Source organism: Nicotiana tabacum, chromosome 21 (genome assembly GCF_000715075.1).
Source record: "Nicotiana tabacum cultivar K326 chromosome 21, ASM71507v2, whole genome shotgun sequence".
NCBI lineage: Eukaryota > Viridiplantae > Streptophyta > Magnoliopsida > Solanales > Solanaceae > Nicotiana > Nicotiana tabacum.
The window spans coordinates 95,628,155-95,650,208 of record NC_134100.1 but is presented as its reverse complement, the minus strand read 5'-3'; the positions used below and the strand labels follow the sequence as shown (position 1 = coordinate 95,650,208).

The 22,054-nt window shown below is 35.0% G+C and overlaps 2 protein-coding genes across 3 annotated transcripts; both read left to right on the top strand.

Annotated features, from left to right (window-relative positions):
• The first annotated feature begins 5,483 nt into the window (after positions 1-5,483).
• On the top strand, positions 5,484-11,115 carry LOC107768262 (uncharacterized). Its single transcript, XM_075241654.1, has 8 exons — positions 5,484-5,659; positions 7,009-7,121; positions 7,577-7,648; positions 9,029-9,064; positions 9,716-9,761; positions 10,086-10,173; positions 10,759-10,816; positions 10,941-11,115. Exons 1-8 carry the CDS (start codon positions 5,581-5,583, stop codon positions 10,989-10,991), a joined length of 543 nt encoding a protein of 180 aa, XP_075097755.1. The 5' UTR covers positions 5,484-5,580; the 3' UTR covers positions 10,992-11,115.
• Positions 11,116-13,318: 2,203 nt separating this feature from the next.
• On the top strand, positions 13,319-17,578 carry LOC107768261 (putative late blight resistance protein homolog R1B-23). Of its 2 annotated transcripts, none has more exons than XM_016587374.2 (2): positions 13,319-16,430; positions 17,457-17,578. In XM_016587374.2, exons 1-2 carry the CDS (start codon positions 13,701-13,703, stop codon positions 17,487-17,489), a joined length of 2,763 nt encoding a protein of 920 aa, XP_016442860.2. In that variant the 5' UTR covers positions 13,319-13,700; the 3' UTR covers positions 17,490-17,578. The 2 variants fall into 2 exon arrangements, with proteins under 2 accessions (XP_016442860.2, XP_016442861.1); XM_016587375.2 differs by lacking the exon at positions 17,457-17,578 and having other exon boundaries at positions 13,319-15,975; positions 16,135-17,373.
• Positions 17,579-22,054: the final 4,476 nt, after the last annotated feature.

The following is a 22,054-nucleotide window of genomic DNA, read 5'->3' as shown; positions in this document are numbered from 1 at the left end:
TTCCCTTCTATGTTTTGCTCAAAATTAGGTTAATTAAGCCCATTTTCTTACTACTATTATTTAGTACATTAGTAATAATGTACAACTAGCGGCGGCAAACGGGCGGGTCAGGTCGAATATGGGCTGGTCGAAAACTGGTAATGCAAAAATAGATAAAGTAACCGACTCAACCCATATTTAATACGGATAAAAAATGAGTTAACCGACGGATAATACGGGTAACCATATGTGTAACCATACTATCAATGGCTTTTTGAATATGATCACTTTTGAGAGAATTCCTAGTCTCCCAAGATTCAGGAACCCCCAATTTAAGTCTTTACAAATATAAAAGTTAAAACTCATTAGTTATCCATTGGTTATCTGTTTTCTAAGTGTATAATATGATTCTTATCTATGTTTGACCCGTTTTTAAAAAGTTCATTATCCAACCCATTTTTTAACGGATAATATAGATGGATGATTATTTTTTTTAATCCAATTTGCCACCACTGTGCACTACTTTAGCATCTCTTGATATTCTATATACTTTAGTTGGTTAAAATGTAGATGCTGCAATATTCAATAGATTGTAATATAAATCTGTATAATCACCATTTTCACTTTTATAATTTGGATATCCGATTCTTGTTGCTAGTGATAGATTTCGAGTAAGAACAAGCTGCACTAAAAGCAACAAACTTAAGACTGCAAACATGAAACAACTACTCAAAATCAAGAAACTGATAAAGTTTATACTTCCATGAAGTCATCAACCTGAACTGGAAGCTGAGTTTGAACAGCGATGACGCGATGAGGGGCAAGAGGCCCTGACATTCCGGTGGTTTCAGTGGTACCTTAGTAAATATGGCCGGGATCATTCTAGGAGAGGCCATTCTAGCAGGCCAGTTCCCTCAACATGATCTTTCACAAACATCACAGTCACGAATAAATTGTTGAACTTTTTTCCTCAAAAGGGTAGCTCAGTGCACTAAGTTCCCGCTCTGCGCGGGGTCCAGGGAAGGGCTTGACCACAAGAGTCTATTGTACGCAATCTTACCTGTATTTCTGCAAGAGACTATTTCCACGGTTGTTTGAACTTTTTTCCTCAAACCCTTGCAATAAAAGTTTGTCTGAATACGATGAAGTGTCTTATGAACATTTTCTTGGTTGCTGCTATGGAATTGTTCAATAATCACCTTTAATGAGGGAGATTCCTCGTCAAGATAAATACGTCGTTTGAAATACAACACTCCATCTCGAAAACTCCAGGAACCAATAGCCTCACCATCTTGTACTAAGCGAACCAAATGTTGGATGTTGGGGCTAGTCGAATGTTCTTCCTTAATTGTTTCTAGCCACCCTGGAACTAGTAAAGTAATGACCTTCAAATTAACATCAACATCAGAATTTCTTAGCAAAAGTGCATCAGCCGCGATATTTTCTTTCCCTTATTCTTGCATTCTTTTTGAGCATTTGTGCAAGATGATTAGCTATCTTTCAAACTGATAAAATACCATTCGGATTTTGTCTTGTAGCCCAACTACTTCGGATTCGAGCCAGAAAATATCACTTTGAGGGATAAAACGCTCCTTATTAAATATACTTTATTCTCAAAAATCGAACATGAAATTAATGGTTAAAGATACATGATACTTATTACCCAACCATAAGGTTTGGCTGTATCTAAGTGGATATCCTTTTTTGCTTTTATGTATTCACTACCAAAAGTCTCTCCATCTTTCTAGCACCTCACTCTCTTGTTAACTATTTTAAAGGAAAAAGCTAATCATGCTCCAAAATTACTTATTGTTATATTATTTGATTTGATATAAATGTGTATTGGTAAAACTTACCCTCTCTAATTCTAAGATGGGAAATTATTTTCTTGAATTCTTAATTCTTATTGCACCTTTTATTGTCATATGGCAATCATCTATGGCAAATAAATCTAAGAATCCTTCATGTGAAAGACAACAAAATTTCTTGTTCATCTCAAAGGGAAGTGAATCTCACTGATCTGCCATTTGGCATTATAATCAACATTCTCAACAGATTGCCATTTAAATCTCTCTTCCAAATCCGTCTCGTTTGCAAATCATGGCGTTCTCTGTTATCCACACCAGAAATCGCCACGCGTATCAACAAAATATCTGATGAAGTTTACACACTGTTGAGTAATAGTGTTGTTTCATGCCCTGGTAATGTGATATGGAAATTCAAGATTCCAATAGAATTGCATTCTTTAGATTATATGCTATTGAAACATGTTAATGGTATACTTTGCATTTGTGGACCTGAGTGGGTTGCTCTAGTGGTAAGCATCATCCACTTCCAACTAAGAGGTTGTGAGTTCGAGTCATCCCAAGAGCAAGGTTGGTAGTTTTTGGAGGGAGGGAGCCGAGGGTCTATCGGAAACAGGCTCTCTACCCCAGGGTAGGGGTAAGGTCTGCGTACACACTACCCTCCCCAGACCCCACTAGTGAGATTATATTATTGTTGTTGTTGTTGTTGTTGTTGTTGTTTGCATTTGTGGACCTTTATTGTCCCATGTTTCTTATGTCTACTTGTGTAACTCTTTAACTAAAGAATTCAAAGCTTTGCCTAAGCCAAGTATTCATTTGGGATATGTTGCTGATAACTTTATACAAAGTAATGAGGGTACTACAACATGAGAGAAAACTCGATTCACGGATTGAAATTTACTCTTTGAATCGCAATTGTTGGAAAAGGGTTAGGGACTCATGCTCGAATAGTGAAATCACCGGAAATGAGAGAGATGTGAGTGTCAATAGCTATGTCAGGAGTTTTTCGGTATATAGGAATGCCAGGTCGGATAGATTTCCTTATGGTGATTTAACTCTTGATCTGGAGAAAGAAGTGATCACTGAGGTGGATTCTAGGTATGTATATGACATTCCTTATGGATTCTAGGATTCAATCTGACTTGAAAAACGAAAACAGCCTTGTCTATCGGAAACAGCCTCTCTACTTGCACAAGGTAGGGTTAAGGTCTGCATACACACTACCCTCCTCATACCCCACTTGTGGGAATATACTGGGTATGTTGTTGTTGTTGTTATTGTAGTCTGACTTAAAAAATGATTAAATCATCGAGATGGCTTTTTTTAATTTAACAGAAGTAAGCATTGTGGAGCAATCACTTGGAGAAATGAAAGGGATGCTATGTTATTGACATATCCTGAAGATGATATGGTTCTATGCCAGAGCTCATATGGCCAGACATATTCGTTCGCTTTTGCTGGGAGCCTTGTTTTACTCAATACAGATCATGACAGTCTTGACTAATAGGTGGGAATCCTTTGAATTTTCTTGATATTTGGATTTAGGTTGTATCCACGACTTTGTAGATCTTTTAATACTGTTAGTGCATAGAACTTAAACTCTTTGCATTTTGATTTTGTTTCCAAATGTTTCTGTAGCATAGTGAAAATATGGCGTGTTCGTCCTTGAAGAGCAAAATCTTTTGTTACTGAGTAAGCCTGGGCATATTTTCAACTATTCGCCGTGGATTGAGGCCTTTTCGGACAATGCCAGAGAAGCTTTTAGATGATATATACCAGAAAAAAAATATGCTTCAATCCCAAACAAGTTTGGAGTCGGCTATTAGAACTCTAACATAGTACCTTAGTGAAAGCTAATGTACCCTCCACTTAGCTATAATGAAGTCTGTCAATAAGCTTGTAACCTGAGATATACAACCTCACCAACAGAAAACTCTATTTCCTATGCTTAGAATCATAAAAACATTTCATGTGATTCTGTGCTACTGGAGTCCTTTTGGTTGTGAAATGAAAACTCATATTATAACAGAATTCTGCCCAAGACAATCAACTTTGATTTCAAGAAGTAATATTGCTATTATATTAGTCTGTCGATATATGTTACAAATAATGTAAACCGGGGTCGCTTCGCACTAGACATTGCTTTGGACCAACAGTTCACATGACAGGTGCACGAGTTCCGGTTATCCGAAAAATGCAGGCTGAAGTGTAAGGTATGAGAAAGATTAAGATTATTAGGCTAGACTCTAGAAGAAGAGTTTGGCACCTCTCATTAACATCTCAAGAAGACAATGAAACAGTTTTTTTTGTTTTCCACTCAGTGTTCAGTACCACATTGGGTCCTGACTAAATTCGGATTCATGCCGGTAAATCCTAAAAAAAACGACTCCATACACTTGGCTCGAACGTGAGACCTGTGATTAAGGATGATTGAATGCTTACAACATCACCATAAACTTGTTGGTAAGAATAAAATAATATTACAAGAAATAATGTTTTTCATAGTATGAGTTAAACGAGCTAAAAAAGGAAAATAGAGATATTAAAATCAGTCTTCCATTAAATATGCCACGTGAAATTAATGGAATTTTGATGAAGAATTGCATGTTGCATTATCAAGAATACCCAAAAAAATATATGATCGTTTTGGTACTCCAGGGTGTGGTTTAGTAATCATTCAATTGGGATGAAATTACACTAATATGCAATTTAGTCATTATTTTTTCTTAGTCTTCTACATCTAAATTTGTATAATTTCTTTTTGTATTTGGAGCATTTTGGAAATTTCGATATTATTCATACTATTTACAAGAATTCAAAATTATTTAACTATTCAATTGTTTAATCTAAAAATAGAAGATCTTTATACAAATAGCCTGCTAGATTTATTATTATTTACTTTTTTCAGTTAGTATACATATATATTATGCATCGATTATAAACGATAATACACATTATATGTGCATTATACATTATAAGTTCATAAACTATTTTTGATTTAAGCGGTTGGATGAAGTTATTTAACTTAATTCTTATAAAAAAGTAGAAAAATAGGTCTAGTTGTAGAGGCGAACTACTATTAAAAAAATAACTTACTAAAAATGCCCACTAAATTATACTTTATACTTCTACTTTCAACAATCCAAACTTATTTAATTACTCAAATGTTTAAAATCTCAAAAAATAAGAAAAGAAAAATTGGGTCGCTAGTTCCATAGCGACCTAGTGTTAATAAAAGTAACTTACTAAAAGGGCCCATTAGCTTACAAAAATTCTAAATTCGTCCCAAACTTCCCACTATATATTTAACTCAAAAGTCAAAACCCATAACTATTCAAATGCTTAAAATCTCAAAAAAAAAAAAAAAAAAAGAAAAAGAAAAATACGGTCGCCAGTTCTAAAGGCGACACTAGTGTTAATAAAAAGAATTACTAAAACTGCCCGCTAACTTACTAAAAGTTCTAAATTCGGCCCAAACTTTTCACCATATATGACTCGAAAACCCAATTAACTATTCAAATGTTTAAAATCTCCACACCCGAAAAAAAAAAAAAAAAGGGAAAAGTAGACTAGTAGAGTCGCCAGTTCTATAGGGCCTAGTGCTAATTCTTCTACAAAACTTACTAAAAGTGCCCACTAACTTACTAAATATTGTAAATTCGGCCCAAACTTTCCACCATATATAACTCGAAAACCCCCTTTCGCTGCATCCGCCTCGCTTTTCTGAATCCAGACCAAGAAAACACAGAGACGAGTGTGTGTGTGTGTGTGAGGAGAGAGAGAGAGAGAGAAGAAAATGGGATGGATCGGAGAGCAAATCGATTCAGTAAAGTCAGTTCAATTCAGACAACTCGTTACCCAAGCTATTAGTCTCGGTTCGTTATCATTTAATCCTTTTATATCATCTTTTTTATTTTTATTTTTTGTTGTTTCAACACAGTTCAAAAGATCTTTTTATATATATATATATATATATATATATATATATATATATATATATATATATATATATATATCCCACCTTAAGTATATAAATTTGTACATGCTCGACTGATCCCTTGCTGGAATTGTCTGATTTTTTGAACTCATTTGTATGTTGTCGGGCTTATTAATCAGTCAATTAGGGCATTTGTATCTATTCAGGCCCATTTGGGTGGGAATGTTTCGAGTAATTTAGAATTCGGACGGTTCATTATAATTCGACTATTTTCATGTTGGTCAATGCAGGCTGCTCTTTATGAGTATAAGCAAGTTTTTTTTGCTAGAGAATTCAATTTGACATTTTATTGATTTTTTTGTTTTAGACGCATAAAAAGGTTGTATCTTTGTCTTCATTAGTTTCATGTGCATTTTTAGATTTGGCTTTTAATACCAAAGGAACCGAATTGAGATGTCTATTTAGGATTGTTAAGCTTGTTCTGGGTCCAATCACCAAGTCCAGTTGGTTCATAGGATTGTCCTGAGACGTCACTCGTCAGGCGTTTATTTGGTAGTTAAGTATGTCTTTGTACTGTTGCTTGTTTGAGTTGTGCAGTTTGTGGAGAATTAGTTCCCCCAAGAAGGTCTATACCTTATTCTTCTTTATCTAGTTAATGAAATACAATGAAATGAAGGATCTAACTACCTACTCACTGTGTGGAGATAAATTGTAGAACGTGAAATAGCTCTACTCTCTTAGTCAGGGAAAGAGGGAATATGTAGGTGGTGTTTGTTTGAAAAAGTTGAAGAAGTGAGTTTGAAGTTCAGTTTTCCAATTTCTTCAGGAAGCATTTGTTGTGCTGTTTTCTTAACTAAAGTTATCTTTTAAAAGAAAAAAAATTTCCAAACTCAAATTCTCAAATCTTTCAACAACTCAAAATTGGCTTCTTGAAAAAACTTAAAGAACTGAGTTTTAGATTGTTTAAATGATTTGAGAAACTGTGTCGAAATCTCAAACAGTTCAAACAAACACTTGAAAAAGAATTGAAAATTCAAGTTTCAAACGGAGTTCTTCAATTTTGTTCCAATCAAATGCTAAACAGCATTAAATGCAGATGATGTTCTAAAATAGCTCTCTCACTCGCTCTCTCTCGTTAAAATTTTTCATTATGAAATGTGAAATCTATAATCAATTGTTTTGTTGTGAGAAATAGTTCGAAAGTAGAAGTTGAAAGATTGTGTTCTTTACTTTATTGTAAAGGTTATTATGCTCTACACTGACCCTCTTTCACATAATCACTTTCAGGGATGATTGTTACTTCAGCACTTATAATATGGAAAGCATTGATGTGTGTAACTGGCAGCGAGTCACCTGTGGTGGTTGTGCTCTCTGGAAGTATGGAACCTGGCTTTAAAAGGGTGAGTTAAAGAAATTTGTTCACAGGGAGGGGTTTCTAAACTACGAATAACACTGGCCTTTTCAAGCTATAGCTTAAGTTGTTTCTACTTAATTTGTTCCATGCTACTGGCTATTGCCTTTCCTATTTTATCCTTGCTTAAAGATTCTTTACCAGAGGGTAAAAGACTAGAAGAAATTAAGTTATGAAACTAAGGGAAGGGAGTCAAAGAAGAATAAAAAAGTTTCTGGCTCAACTATCTGGTATATATCCTAAACATGCATGATTTATGCCAGTTATCTTCTTACGGACGGCTTATTGCAGATATAGACTTCAGGGTTCAGTAGCAACTTGTTATTGAAATATATAATGAGCCTTCAAATATCCAATGCTGTGGAAAGAAATTACTTCTATAATTGGAGTGTTAGTTTCTCATTCGATTTTGTATTCCTGAAAGCATCATCTACTTTCTTGCAGGGTGACATTCTTTTCTTGCATATGAGCAAGGATCCTATTCGTGCGGGAGAAATTGTCGTGTTTAATGTTGATGTAAGTAGTGCTTAACAGCGTCCTCTGTTTTGACCTGTTTTCTACTTGAGTTACTTTGGCTTTTGAGAAGTTACACATACACGATAAACAATTTTTCTGTGTGTCAGCTTTTTCGATGACTTGGGAGTTACTTATGTTTCCATAGGAACAATTTGGCACCTGTCAACAATTCTATTTTGTCTAAACCCACAGGAGAAGACATAGATTCTATTGCTAATAATCGAGCCTTTTAAAGGGTTTTTTTATTTTTTATTTTGGGGGGGGGGGGGTTCAGAGCTAGTAGGATGAAAATTTGATAGGATTGGTCTTTATGTACATTTTGTTGATATGTGTGAACCGCTTCGTACAAAACAAAAGTTTAGTTTATTAGAGAGGACACATTTATGTATTCAGTTAGATATGCATCACACCCCTCACGTGAAGATTCTTTTCTCTTGGGTCAAGCACGTGAAGATATTTTGTTATAGGGGTGAGACTTGAAATCAGGAGCTCAACATTGCTATGATACCATGTTAAATTGTGTGAACCTCCTTATCTAAAAGCCTAACTGTTGGTAGACTTTTATTCATTTCGTTTTATATTTGCTCAGATATAGTTATGACGGCTGCTGAGGATATACTTTTTTTTTTATAAGGTAAATTGTATTAATCAAAAGGGAGAAAAAACTCCCGTATACAAGAAGTATACCAAAAAGTAGAGCTGCTGAGGATATACTAATGAAATAAGTTAATGAAATCAACGTACATATTTTTGTTGGAGACTTGGGATGAATGGAAATCTAGGAATCTGATGCTAGGAATAAATGATCATTAAATAGGATATGATAGACCTGAATCAATAGATACTCAGAAATTGACAACTATTATTTGAGAGGCTTCCGATGATGATGATGATTTAGTACTAAAATAGGAGATAGGAGAGAAGTCCTTATCAAAAAAATTCTTATAAAAAAGAGATAGGAGAGAAGTTAGTGGAAGAAATGAGCAAAAAAGGAGAAAGAAATTTAAGAGGAGAGAGAGAGAGAGAGAGAGAAAGAGAGGTGCAATGAGGAGATCAATTCATAATGTGTTTAATTCGTCAACTCTAATTCAGTTGTTTACAGTGAAGTGCACAAGGATGAAATTTGTAGAAAAAAGAGCACTAAGTAATGATATAACGCTTGAAACAATGGTGGAGGATCATCAAACATGGTATTCTTTTAGAAAACACAACTGTAATGATGTAGTCCAAGATTGATCCCATTTAGTTTTGCTCATGATTGCTTTCTATTTCGTCGATTGGACTTCAATCTGTCAAAATCATCCAGCTGAAATCTGTGCCGTTATTTGTTATTGACCTTTGAAATTTACTTCTGCTGATGGCATGTTTTATGTTGCACAGGGACGTGAAATTCCAATTGTTCATCGCGTCATAAAGGTATGTTGGGAAGTAGTCTCTCTATACAAAATGTTCTTTCATCTGGTTGTGCTTCATTATAGGATCTTGAATCTTGATTGCCTGCATCAAATTTTTATGTGTACTGGTAGTAAAACAAGGAATGTGCAAATGTCTATCAGACTTTCACAAGGAAAAGAAGAATAAGGGAGTGATAAATGAAGTGGCATTCTGAAGTGAATCAAGTGACTTATGACCTTCTTCCTTTTTTATGTATGTAACCAATCCAAGTAGGATTGGTATAGAGTCTGGCTGGTGTTTTGCCCTTTTTCTCTTTCTTGATAATTGAGAGAAGTGCATCTGTAAAAAGGAAATTCTGGAACTGCTAAATGAGTCTACCAGAGAACAGACAATAGCATTTGGCAAATACTATCAGTAACTTCCTATCGTTTTCTTCACTTGCTCCTTCAATTTGTAGTAACACTTGGTTTTATTTACCTCCAACCCGATCCAAGTACGAACCCTGTAAAGGAGAAGGGAGAAGGAACTAAAACATTGTTGAATCATAATGATAAAAAGGAATGTGAATCCTGTACTGACTAGTTTTGCTTCTGAGCTGCACTTATTGTCTGCCCACTTTTTCTTCCTCTTGGTAAATTAAAAACCATTAATCTTTTGTGTTTCCCATTGTAGGTTCATGAGCGCCAAGACACTGGAGAAGTTAATGTCCTTACAAAAGGTACTCAATTGTATGATGCATATTAAGTCAAGGTCAAGGATGTGTTATGTGGATCTCTCTCTCTCTCTCTCTCTCTCTCTCTCTCTCTCTCTCTCTCTCTCTCTCTCTCTCTCTCTCTCTCTCTCTCTCTCTCTCTCTCTCTCTCTGCAAGAATGATCTTAAATTAATTATGCACATCAATCATTTTATAGTTTTTCAATTATCAAAGAGTTTATTTCAGATAGTGCTCTGTTTCTTTGTACTTGTCAAATGAAAATGCCTTCGTTGCGTGTCCTCAATGAAAACTATTAAATTTTCTTGTTTGTATATGATTCATATCTTTAGGAGACAACAACTTTGGTGATGACAGACTTCTCTATGCTCATGGTCAACTGTGGCTGCAACGGCATCACATTATGGGGAGAGCTGTTGGGTGAGTTGACAATTTAATGTGCTCTTTAGATCTTTGGTTTCTCATCTTTTGCGGTCTGTGGCTCTGTGCTTAGGTTGGGTTCAACCCGGTTGAGGTGCTTTTAGTGGTGTTGCCTCGGTGCTCGTTTTCTTAGCTTTATCTTGTTTGAATATGCACTCCTTTTCCATCCCACGCAATGCAATATTGCAAACTCCAACAACCGAACAACTAATCCATAATTAGTTTGTAGAATTTATACTGTTAACCATTTGACATGTGAGGTTTTCCTTTTCAATTAAAATTGGTATAGAAGTTTATCATTATTTTCTACCACTAAATCCATAATAAGTTTGTAGAATTCATACTGTTAACCATTTGCCATGTGAGGTTTTCCTCTTCAATTAAAATTGGTATAGAAATTTATCATTATTTCCGACCACTATGAACTTCTCGAGTATAAGCTGTGTGTGTTTGTGTGTGCGTATAGACTATAGACACACATTCATTCGTATAATGATCCCTTTTTTGTGGGTGTGTGTTTTGTCAGCCCTTTGTGCATTACCTATTTGTACCTTGTATGCTAAACTAGTGGCTTGTCCATTTCAGGTTCTTGCCTTATGTTGGATGGGTGACCATAATCATGACGGAAAAGCCAATTATCAAGGTTTGTTATGAATCAAACTTATAATTCTGCTTTCTCTAAATGCAATGAAGTGTTTGAGTTTTATTAGATTGACTAGCCAGGTGCAATGAAATTCTAATATTAGGCATTTTCCCCCCTTATGCAGTATATAATGATAGGTGCGCTGGGATTGTTGGTCATCACATCAAAAGATTAGTGGACCATGGCTTCACATCATGGGCACAAATGATAGCTTGAAATTAAAGAGAACTAACTATGTATCTGCCATTTTCAAGAATCAAGACTCATTTTTGGACAATAGAATACTCTCTCTCTCTCTCTCTCTCTCTCTCTCTCTCTCTCTCTCTCTCTCTCTCTCTCTCTCTCTCTCTCTCTCTCTCTCTCTCTCTCTCTCTGTGTGTGTGTGTGTGTGATTTCCTTGCAATTTGGTCCAGTAGAATGCAACATATGATGTGTGGATTAAGCGCACGTCCTGAGTTCGAATCATGTTTCTGCTGCGAACAAAGCTTGGTATATAGTTGGGTGGAGGGTGAAGGACGGGCTCATACTATCTAAATTTTCTAACTTGTGCGCCAGAGGTGATTTCTCCATATAAATTGAAAAAAAATAAATAAATATATATATATATATATATATATATATATATATATATATATATATATATATATATATATATAGTTCCCCTTTCTGGGATTTAAAGCAAAGGGGTAACGCTAAAACATTTATTAACCAAATGGATTTCATTTTTGCTTGAAATGACTAGTGAATAAATTCAGAAAATATGCAAATAAATGAAAGTAAGTACCTCATTTGTTTGCACTTAATGGAGGTTTGAATCTTATTCATTTAGATTTCAGGCATTAAGTGCGTTTGTTTTTTAAGTCTGAGATCTTAATCGTTAAGTGTATGTTTTTTTTACTTCATAATCACTTAATGGGTATGGGTATGAATATGTTTGTATGATTAAGATCTATAATAGAGATTTAATTTCATTAAGATGTTATCATCCATATTCATTATTAACTGCCGTCACCGCCTATCATTATCAACTACTACCATGCCACCCACCACCACCACCATCATACTCAATCATAGCTGCCACCATTGTCGACTACCACCACCCACTATCCCCACCACTCCCACCACCATCATTCTCAACGACAACCAACACTCATCCACCTCAACTACCACCCCATCACCATCAACAACCATAGATGGCACTGCCCATCATTATAAACTACGACCATCCACCACCATCTTCCTGAATCACAACTACCATCACCATTACCCGCCATTATTAACTATCACCACCCACCACCACCATCCTCAATCATAATAGCTACCACTACTAATCACTACTAGCTACTACCCTAAACTACCACCATCAACCAAATCCACCACCAACCATCGGTTTTAGTCGACATTCACAAGCACTACCGTTAGCCATCACCACCAACTATTATATTTTAAAAAGCTATATATTTTATTGATGGAATATTAGATTAATTAGTATTTCATTTGAATTTTATGCTTATTAATTTTTAAATAAAAGTAAATTTTATACATTCAAATGTTAGAAATCAAACCGTCTTAATCATTTAGTATTCATATCTTAATACATATCTTAACATTCAGATATGTATTCAGATTCAAATGTCTTAATCTTAATACACATATTGATATTTAGACGTGTATTCAGATTCAGACGTTTTAATCTTAAAAAAAATAAAAATGAGGCCTAAATCCCCTTAATCTTTAATCGATACCCGCTTTTGAATGGGACAAATAACCCCCTTGAGCAGCATTTTCCGGTGAGCTATAGATTTTTAATTCAAGGAACAAGTATTGTTGTCCTCCTCTTTTGGTCAATATACTGAAAATATTACTTAGATTTGGCGCTATACTCCACACTGAAGGTAATAAACACAAAGTTTAAACAAATTTTGCAGAATAGCATATCAAGGACTTGCACATTAAACTAAGATTAACAACATCTATTAACACAGCATTGGGGGTCCGAATTCATCCTATTGAACAAAGTGCAGGAAGAAGCAAGAAGATAACAGTAAAAAGAGCAGCCCGGTGCACTAAGCTCCCGCTATGCGCGGGGTCCCGGGAAGGGCCGGACCACAAGGGTCTATTGCACGCAGCCTTACCTTGCATCTCTGCAAGAGGTTGTTTCCACGGCTCGAGCCCCTAACCTCACGTGACAGCAACATTACAAGTTACGTCAAGGCTCCCCTTCAACAAAATAACAGTAACAAAGATAATTAACGATCACATTATTTTCTACTTTTTCTTGTTAGAATCCTATCTTTAGAAAAAGTTGGAAAAACAAATGAAGAGAGAGGCCTCTGGTCTTTTCTTTCGTTTAGATTATAGGTTAGTGGACACTTTTATGATGTGATAGTGACCTGGAATTTTTCTGCTTTTTCCTGTTAGTAAATTTATCATTTTCACTACTGATATGTTTCACTTCATAAACTAATAACCAGTAAAGCTTATGCTGAATGCATAAACTATAAAATATTCGTTAAAAGTTTGCTTAGTTCGACTCTTGGGACGAACATGTAAGAGTACAGTATTAACACTTTAATATTGTTGATCTTCTTAAATCTTGGTTTTTCTATTCTAATTAGTAAGTACTAAAACTAAAACTAGAGCTGGACTTTCACCTGGTTGATAGAAACTAGAGAGTAGAGGGCACTACGTTATGATAAGTCTCAACTTCTTTGATGCTTTTTGTTTGCCGTGCTGGCAACATGTCAAATAATGAAAGAAATAAAAGAAAGACCTTTGTTTGTTCTGTTTTTAGATTGAGAAATTAGGAACTTGTGGCAATCTGTTGTAATCATACTAAGAGATATTCTATCTTCTATCACACACAAAAGAGAGAAAGAGGGACATGGCTTATGCTGCTGTTACTTCCCTTATGAGCACCATACAACAATCAATGCAACTTACTGGACTTAACCTCCAATCGTTCTATGAAAAGCTTGAATCCTTGAGATCTATTTTGGAGAAACCATTGAAAACGAAAGGCGATCTTGAGGTATTGAAAAGTTTGGAAGCTGAAATCATAGAGCTAGCGTGTAACACGGAAGATATGGTTGAATCTGAATCAAGGAAAGTTTTCTTAGCAAAAGACGCAGTTACACGAAAAATAGATTCTTGGGAACTTTTTTCCCTCTTGAAACAAGCAGTAGGACATATTGATTACGTGATGAACAAGTGGATGGCAGTGCAGAACATGTATACCAATAGCAAAGATCTGAAAGCACAAAATTTGTCTCTTGCCGATGTATCTCAACCTGCCTTAGAGCTTGAGAATACGATGGTTGGTCATGAAACTGAATTCGAGATGCTGCAGGATCAACTTGCCAGAGGGGGAAGTGAACTAGAAATTGTCTCGATTGTAGGGATGGGTGGCATCGGCAAGACAACTTTGGCTAACAAAATTTACACTCATCCATTCATTATGTCTCACTTTGACATTCGTGCAAAAGCTACTGTTTCACTAGAGTATCGTGCGAGAAATGTACTCCTAGGCCTTCTTTTTTCTATAAGTGTAAAGACTTATGAATTTTATGGTCAGCAAGATGTTGGGCAACTAGCAGATCGACTCCAAAAGCTTCTAAAAGGGGGGAGGTACCTGGTAGTCATAGATGACATATGGACTACAGAAGCTTGGGATGATATAAAACTATGTTTCTCAGACTGTAATAATGGAAGCCGGATACTCCTGACTACTCGGAATGTGGATGTGGCAGAATATGCTAGCTCAGGTAAACCTCCTTACCAAATGCGCCTTCTGAATTCTAATGAAAGTTGGAATTTACTATGCGGAAAGGTCTTTGAGAAAGAATATTTTTCTCTTGAATTTGACATAATCGGGAAAGAAATTGCATTAAAATGTGGAGGATTACCTCTAGCAATTACTGTGATTGCTGGACTTCTCTCCAAAATCGGTAAAGCATTGGATGAGTGGCAAAGTGTTGCCGAGAATGTAAGTTCAGTGGTAAGCACAGATGTTGATGCCCAATGCATGAGGGTGTTGGCATTGAGTTACCATTACTTGCCTAATCACCTAAAACCGTGCTTTTTATATTTTGCAATCTTCCCAGAGGATGAACTAATTTTTGTCAGTAAACTTATGGAATTATGGGCAGCGGAGGGATTTTTGAAGGTAGAAGAGATGAAAAGCATAGAACAAGTGGCAGAAAAATATCTAAAAGATCTTATAGATAGAAGCTTAATTTCCATCCACAGTTTGAGTTTTGATGGGAAAATCGAGAGTTGTGGAATGCATGATGTGACACGTGAACTCTGCTTGAGGGAAGCTCAAAATGTGAATTTTGTGAATGTTATTGGAGAAAACGATGATCAAAATCCATTAGAGCAATCCATGCATTTTTCCTCTAACAGTCAAGGTCGGATCAGTATCCAATTGAACCAAGTGTTTCACGGTATAATTGAGAAAAAATTGGATATGTATCCTGATAATGAGGTCCGTTCCATTATCTGTTTTAAAGGGACCTGGTTCGTTCAAAAGTCGTTGCGTTTCAAGCTAGTAAGAATATTAGATCTTGCTTTAGTGAGATGTGATACTTTCCCCAGCCGAATACTTGATTTAATTCATTTGAGATACCTTGCTTTGACTCTTTCTCCTGCTGTGGAGAAGTATATAGGAAAAGAAATTCCCTCATCAATAGACATTCCTCCGTCAATATCTAGCCTATGTTATCTGCAAACTTTTATACTCAATTTTCCACATCTCAAGCGTTGGAAATGGGAACGGCCATATCCTTTCATATTACCATCAGAAATTTTGGCGATGCAGCAATTGAGACACCTCTGTTTGGATTGGAATTACTTGCGATATCATGAGCCTACAGAGAAAAGTTTGGTCCTGAAAAATTTGCAGTGTTTGTCCGGATGGAATCCTTGGTATTGTACTAGTTCTGTCTTTAGACTATTTCCCAATTTAAAGAAGTTGCAAATACATGGCATCGCGGAAGACTATTATAGTTGCAGGAACATCTATGATTTTCGCTACTTAGATCAGCTAGAGGAATTGGAGTTTCATCTGTATTATAACTATCTTCCGGTTCGTCCTTTCTTTCTGAAAAGCAGACCTTCAGATTACTTAAGGTTTACAGGGCGAAAACGACCACATTCAGGTACTTTGCGGCCTTTGCTCCTTCCACCACTAGATGTTTTTCCACAAAACCTCAAGAAGTTAGCTTTTAGTCGGACTTTTTTGAGATGGAATGATTTGAGCATTGTTGGTAAGCTGCCTAAACTCGAGGCCCTTAAACTAACATATCGTGCCTGCATAGGCGAGGCGTGGGAAGTAGTAGATGAAGGCTTTCCTAGCTTGAAACTCTTGCTCCTGGAAGATTTGGATTTTGAGTACTGGAGAGCCAGTTGTGATCACTTTCCATGCCTTGAGCGACTATTTCTTGAACGTTGTAGGTTCTTGGATTCAATTCCACAAGATTTTGCAGATATAATCACACTTGCTCTGATTGATATAAGGAGGTGTAAAGAATCTGTTGGGAATTCTGCTAAGCAAATTCAGCAGGACATGCAAGACAACTATGCAAGTTCTGTTGAGGTCCATATCTCTGAGATTGTAAGACATCTTTTCCTTGATTTACTTCTTTCTTGGGGTCCTATATGTTTGAGGTCAACTAAGAAATAGAGTAATTAACTTGTAACTATTCAGGCTCTTCCGTGAAAGGAGCCTTCGAGCAACACTAAAGTTGTCTCTGTGAGACCTATAGGTCACGGGTTCAAGTCGTGAAAGTGGCGCTTGCATCAGGATAGGCTGCCTATATCGCACCCCTTAGGGTGCGGCCCTTCCTCGAACCCAGCGTGAACGCGAAATATGCACCAGACTTGCCCTTTGAGGTCAAGTATGAAATAGAGTAATTAACTCGTAACTATTCATACTCTTCCACGAAAGAAGCCTTGGAACGGTAAAGTTGTCTCGACCTATAGTTCATGGGTTCAAGTCATGGAATCAGTCACTGATGCTTGTATCATGGTAGGCTGCATACATCATACCCCATGGGGTGCGACTCTTTTTCCGATCCAGCATGAACACATAATGTTTTGTGCACCAGACTGCCTTTTTTTATTCATACTCTTCCATCTGATTTCTAATAGATTGACTTTGTAATTTTCTTGAATAGTGGCTAATTTTTATGGCTCTGCCTTCTTTTACAATGTAGTCTTAAGTTAGATTCTTTCTTTCTCTTTATGTTATTTTTGGAAATAAATAGTTTTAAGTTTAGGTTATAATCCTCTTAAATATCCATGATTCTTAGTTTGTTGTTCTAGTAGCCAAACTTTCACTAGCAGGCATGCCTAGTATTATACTTTTATAATTTCAGGCATGTCGTTGTTAAGTTGATTTATAAAAACGTAACATATAGTTTTCCATAGCAAGCTCAATACAGTAAACTAGATAATATAATAATAGCATGCTTTAATAAGTTTAATTGCACCAATAGTGTAAAATTCTTTACATCATAATTGTGTATAATTTAAATTTGTCCAATAATGCCTTGTGCTCATTCTTGCTATAATTTTTTCTCCTTCCTTAAATTTTGGGAAATCTGACATTTCATTTTTTATTGTTTTGTTTTTTGTGCAGGATAATACAGGTGCTAATCATTATGAGTTCTAATAAATGTCAATATTGTAATTATAGTAAATTTAGTTATTATTGTAATATATGTAGGCATATTTCATATAGTTGATTTGATAATGAGAAAAGCGTGAGAAATTCTCCCATAGGATCAGAGCCATACTAAGCAGATTCCCAAAATCCTTAATTATTTTTAAAGACTATATATATTATTCAAATATGAAGTAATAATACAAATTTAACAAAAGACATGAATAATTACCTTCCACTCTCTGATCAATGAGGTATTCAAACATCATCTCCGAAAATTTGTTTTGGTTTTCTTTAACGAAATTCTAATTTATAGTACATGTTGGGAGGATCATTTAAAGCATTTGGAAATTGTCTTCTCACTTTTACGAACTCATAAGTTTTTTGTCAACCCCCCAAAAAAGTCTTTTTAACTTGAGGTCAGTTAAGTACCTTGGTCATATTATAGCCAACAATAGTGTTGCAGTGGATCCTGAAAATGCAAAAATAATATTGTATAGCGGCTTTTAATGTGTGTGTGTGTGTGTGTGTGTGTGTGTATATATATATATATATATATATATATATATATATATATATATATATATATATATATATATATATATTTTGTATGTTATGTACAAAAATTATACGTATAACTTTTATACACTTTTTCGGTTATCTAATATAAATAATTTCTGGCGCGAGTTAAAAGTGATAATACCCTAAATATTAAATATTAAAGCTATCACCAAATGGCCAAAACCAACAACTCCTAAAGTCATGAGAGAGTTTTTGGGACGTTGTGGCGATTACAGGAAATTCATTCAACACTATGGAAAGATAGTTGATCCTCTTACACAAATGCTCAAAAAGGATGGATTTTTGCGAACTTCTACTATTGAAAAGGCTCTCAAGGGTGTTCAAATTTGAAAGAAATAAAAGAAACTTTCCGACAAGGGGTGTTCAATATATATTATATACCTCTAAAACCTAATATTTTACTTATATACGCAGTGTAGTTTTTCGATAAAGGTTGGTCATTTGACCACCGTTACTAGAGTGTAGCTTTGCCCTCGGAGACAAGCTCATGTTCTTGCTTTGCCGGATTTTTCAAATACATTTGTAATTGAATGTGATGCTTCAGAATCAGGAGTTGGTGCAGTTTGAAACAAGAACGACCTATTGCTTTCTTTAGTGAAGCTTTACATGGGGAAAAAATTGTTGCTTTCCACTTATGAAAAGGAAATCCTTGCCTTGGTTTTAGCTGTTGTTGATGAATTCCTGGAAGTATAAACTTTATCAGTTTCTTAATTCTGAGTAGTTGTTTAAAGTTTTAAGTTTGTTGCTTTTAGAGCAGCACGTTCTTACTCGAACAATGCTTTTTTTTCTTTCTTTTGTTTAAATAAGACTAATATCCGTTGAAGAAGGGCAGCCTGATGCACAAAGTATCCCACATTTATGCAGGGTCCAGGAAAGTGTCGTTGTCCTAAAAATGAAAATGGTGATTATATAAATCTATATTGCAATCTATTGAATATTCAGCATCTAAATTTTAACCAACTAAAGTATATAGAAATGATCAAGAGATGCTAAAAGCTTCTTTGGCATTGCCTAAAAAGCATTAATCTACACTGAAAAGTTGAAAATAAAAGGCCAAAAAGATCATTCTTTATTGTTCTTGATCATTAGCTACATTTAATATCCAAACAGAAAAACACTACCAAAAGCTTCTTACTGAATAACAAAGATTATGCTCTTCAAGGCCTAACATGCCATTTTTTCACTATACTCTACTAACATTTGGTAAGAAAAGCAAAACTCAAAGAGTTTAAGTTCTATGCATTGTCGGTTCATATAACTTAAAATCACAAATACCAAGAATATTTAAAGAATTCTCACATATTAGCCAAGATTGTCATGATTTCTATTGAATGAAACAAGGCTCCCAGCAAAAGCAAATTTTCTTACAGCATAGTAAGACGAATATCTCTCTTCATATCCTCTGTAACATAGAACCAGATCATCTTCAGGATATGTCAATAACATAGCATTATCACTTTCATTTCTCCAAGTTATTTGATCTTCACATTGCTGATTCCTTCTTCTATTATATGAATAACCCACCTCAATGATCACTTCTTTCTCCAAATCAATAGCTACATAACTATCCGAGCACGAATTCTTAACCCTTCTCCAAGAATTGCGATTCAAAGAGTAAATTTCATGAATCCGCAAATCGGGCTTTCTCTCATGTTTTACTATCCTCACTACTTTATAATCATTAGTTTTAGGAACATAGCCAAAGCCAAAGTCAACAGCAACATATCCCAAATGAGTTTTTGGCTTAGGCATAGCTTTGAATTCCTTAGTTAAAGGATTCCATAAGTAGACATAAGAAACATGGGAAGATAAAGGTCCACAAATACAAAGTATACCATTAATAGGTTTCAATAGAACATACTCTAGAGATAACAATTCTATTGGAATCTTGAATTTCCATTTCACATCACTGGGGCTTCTAACATCATTGTAACTCAATAGTGTGTAATTTTTATCAGAAACTATGTTGATATGAGTGGCGATTTCGGGTGTGGATAAAAGAGAACGCCATGATTTGCTAACGAGACAGATTTGGATGTGATATTTAAATGGCAATCTTTTGATGATGTTGATTACAATATCAAATGGCAGATCAGTGAGATTCCTTTGCTTTTGAGATGAAGAAGAAACTGTGAGATTCTTAGGTTTATTTGATTGCCATAAGACAATAAAAGGTGCAACAAGAATTATGAACTCAAGAAAATAATTTCCCATGGCCATAATTTACTGATCTTAGGACTAGAGCAGCATTTGAGGTATATGTATAATTCATCAAATATATTTAATCGTATTTTGGTCCTTGTAATTTTTAAAAAAGCACATTAACCTTTAATTTATTAACATGTATGTCTTTGGTCCCTTTATATTGAAAATATGTCACTTCTAAAGGATAAGTTCGTTATAAGTTATGAAAAGTCAAAAATGCCCTCAAATGGTCTACCATCTTCATTTTTCTATGTAACAGAAAATTTTCTATATAACAGAAAAAATGGCAGGGTATAATGATAAGTTTGCCCTTGGTCGACCATATTTGCCTTTTTCTATATAATACTAGAAAATATGTTATATTTAGATTATTTTTAAAGGCTATATATTACTCAGATATGGAGTAATTACACAAATTTAGCATAACGTATGGATAATTAGATGATTTAATTGTTAATAATTCGTTAACTTTAGTGTAGATTCACGAGCAGAAGGACCAATAGTGCATTTTTTTTATTAATCGAAGATTAAGTGTGCTTAAGCCAGGATCTTTCAGAAAGCGGATTCCTTTTAGGATCTAAAAGTGAAAATCTCCCTATTAATAAAATTAGATACCAAAGTAAATATGTTCTAATAGTTATATTAGTTTATTGTAAATTTGGAGTGTTATTGATTCGCTCTTTCCGTCAAAATATGGAGAGAGATTTGGTAGGGAAGCTTAAGAATAGGGATTTTATTAACAAGTTGAACGTGAAATAAAAATAAAAAAGGATATTTAGATTAGATAGTAAAAAAACTGCAAGAAAGTGTGGCTTAATTGTTGGAAAAATATACATAAAACAAGTAAAGTTTTGATAATGCAGTCACTATCCATAAGGAATTTATGACGCTCTTAAGTGTTTGTGGCAATATTTATTTAAAATTTATTTTTTAACTTTATTATTAAAAAAATTTTTACAAAAGAACTGTTAAATGCAACAAAAGCACCGCTAAATGCAACAAAATCACCACTATTCCTAAATTTTTCTGACTTTTTTTTAATTTCAAAATTTATTTACCAATGCGCATTCAACACAAATACTGCCAAATGCAAAAAAAAACTGCCATTAATTCCAACACCAAACAAATCAAACCAAACCATAGTCGGTTTTGAGTACCCTCCACTTCCAACCAACAGGTTGTGAGTTCGAGTCACCCCAAGAGCAAGGTGGAAAGTTCTTGGAGGGAGGGAGCCGAGGTCTATCGGAAACAGCCTCTCTACCATAGGGTAGGGGTAAGGTCTGCGTACACACTACCCTCCTAGACCCCACTAGTGGGACTATACCGGATTGTTGTTATAATGAAAAAAATTATTTTACATTCTATGCAATATGTCAATTATGTACAATGAGAGTAAGAGAGTGCTAACAAGGATTACCTTGTTAATTATCAACTCACTATTGAAATAAAGTGATGGATATTTTCATGGATGCTCCTTATAACTCACGCTCTTATCTAAGCACTTACAAGTTTTCAAAAATTTAAACTCTGCACTTTCTGAACGCATGGTCGATCCTATTTGATGATTAAGTTCACAATACAGTCAACTCGATCGACTTATTTTTTGGCAAACTTACATAATATTGGAAATTGAAATTTTGAAATCAACTTTTCACATGTCGCCTTTGAGCAAAGTATATTGTAACAACCTTTAGGTCTTGACTTTGGGTCGTTGCAGATATTATTATTGAACCTTTATTTACAATAGTACTATTTTTTATATTTCACTTTAATACTTGCGAAACAAA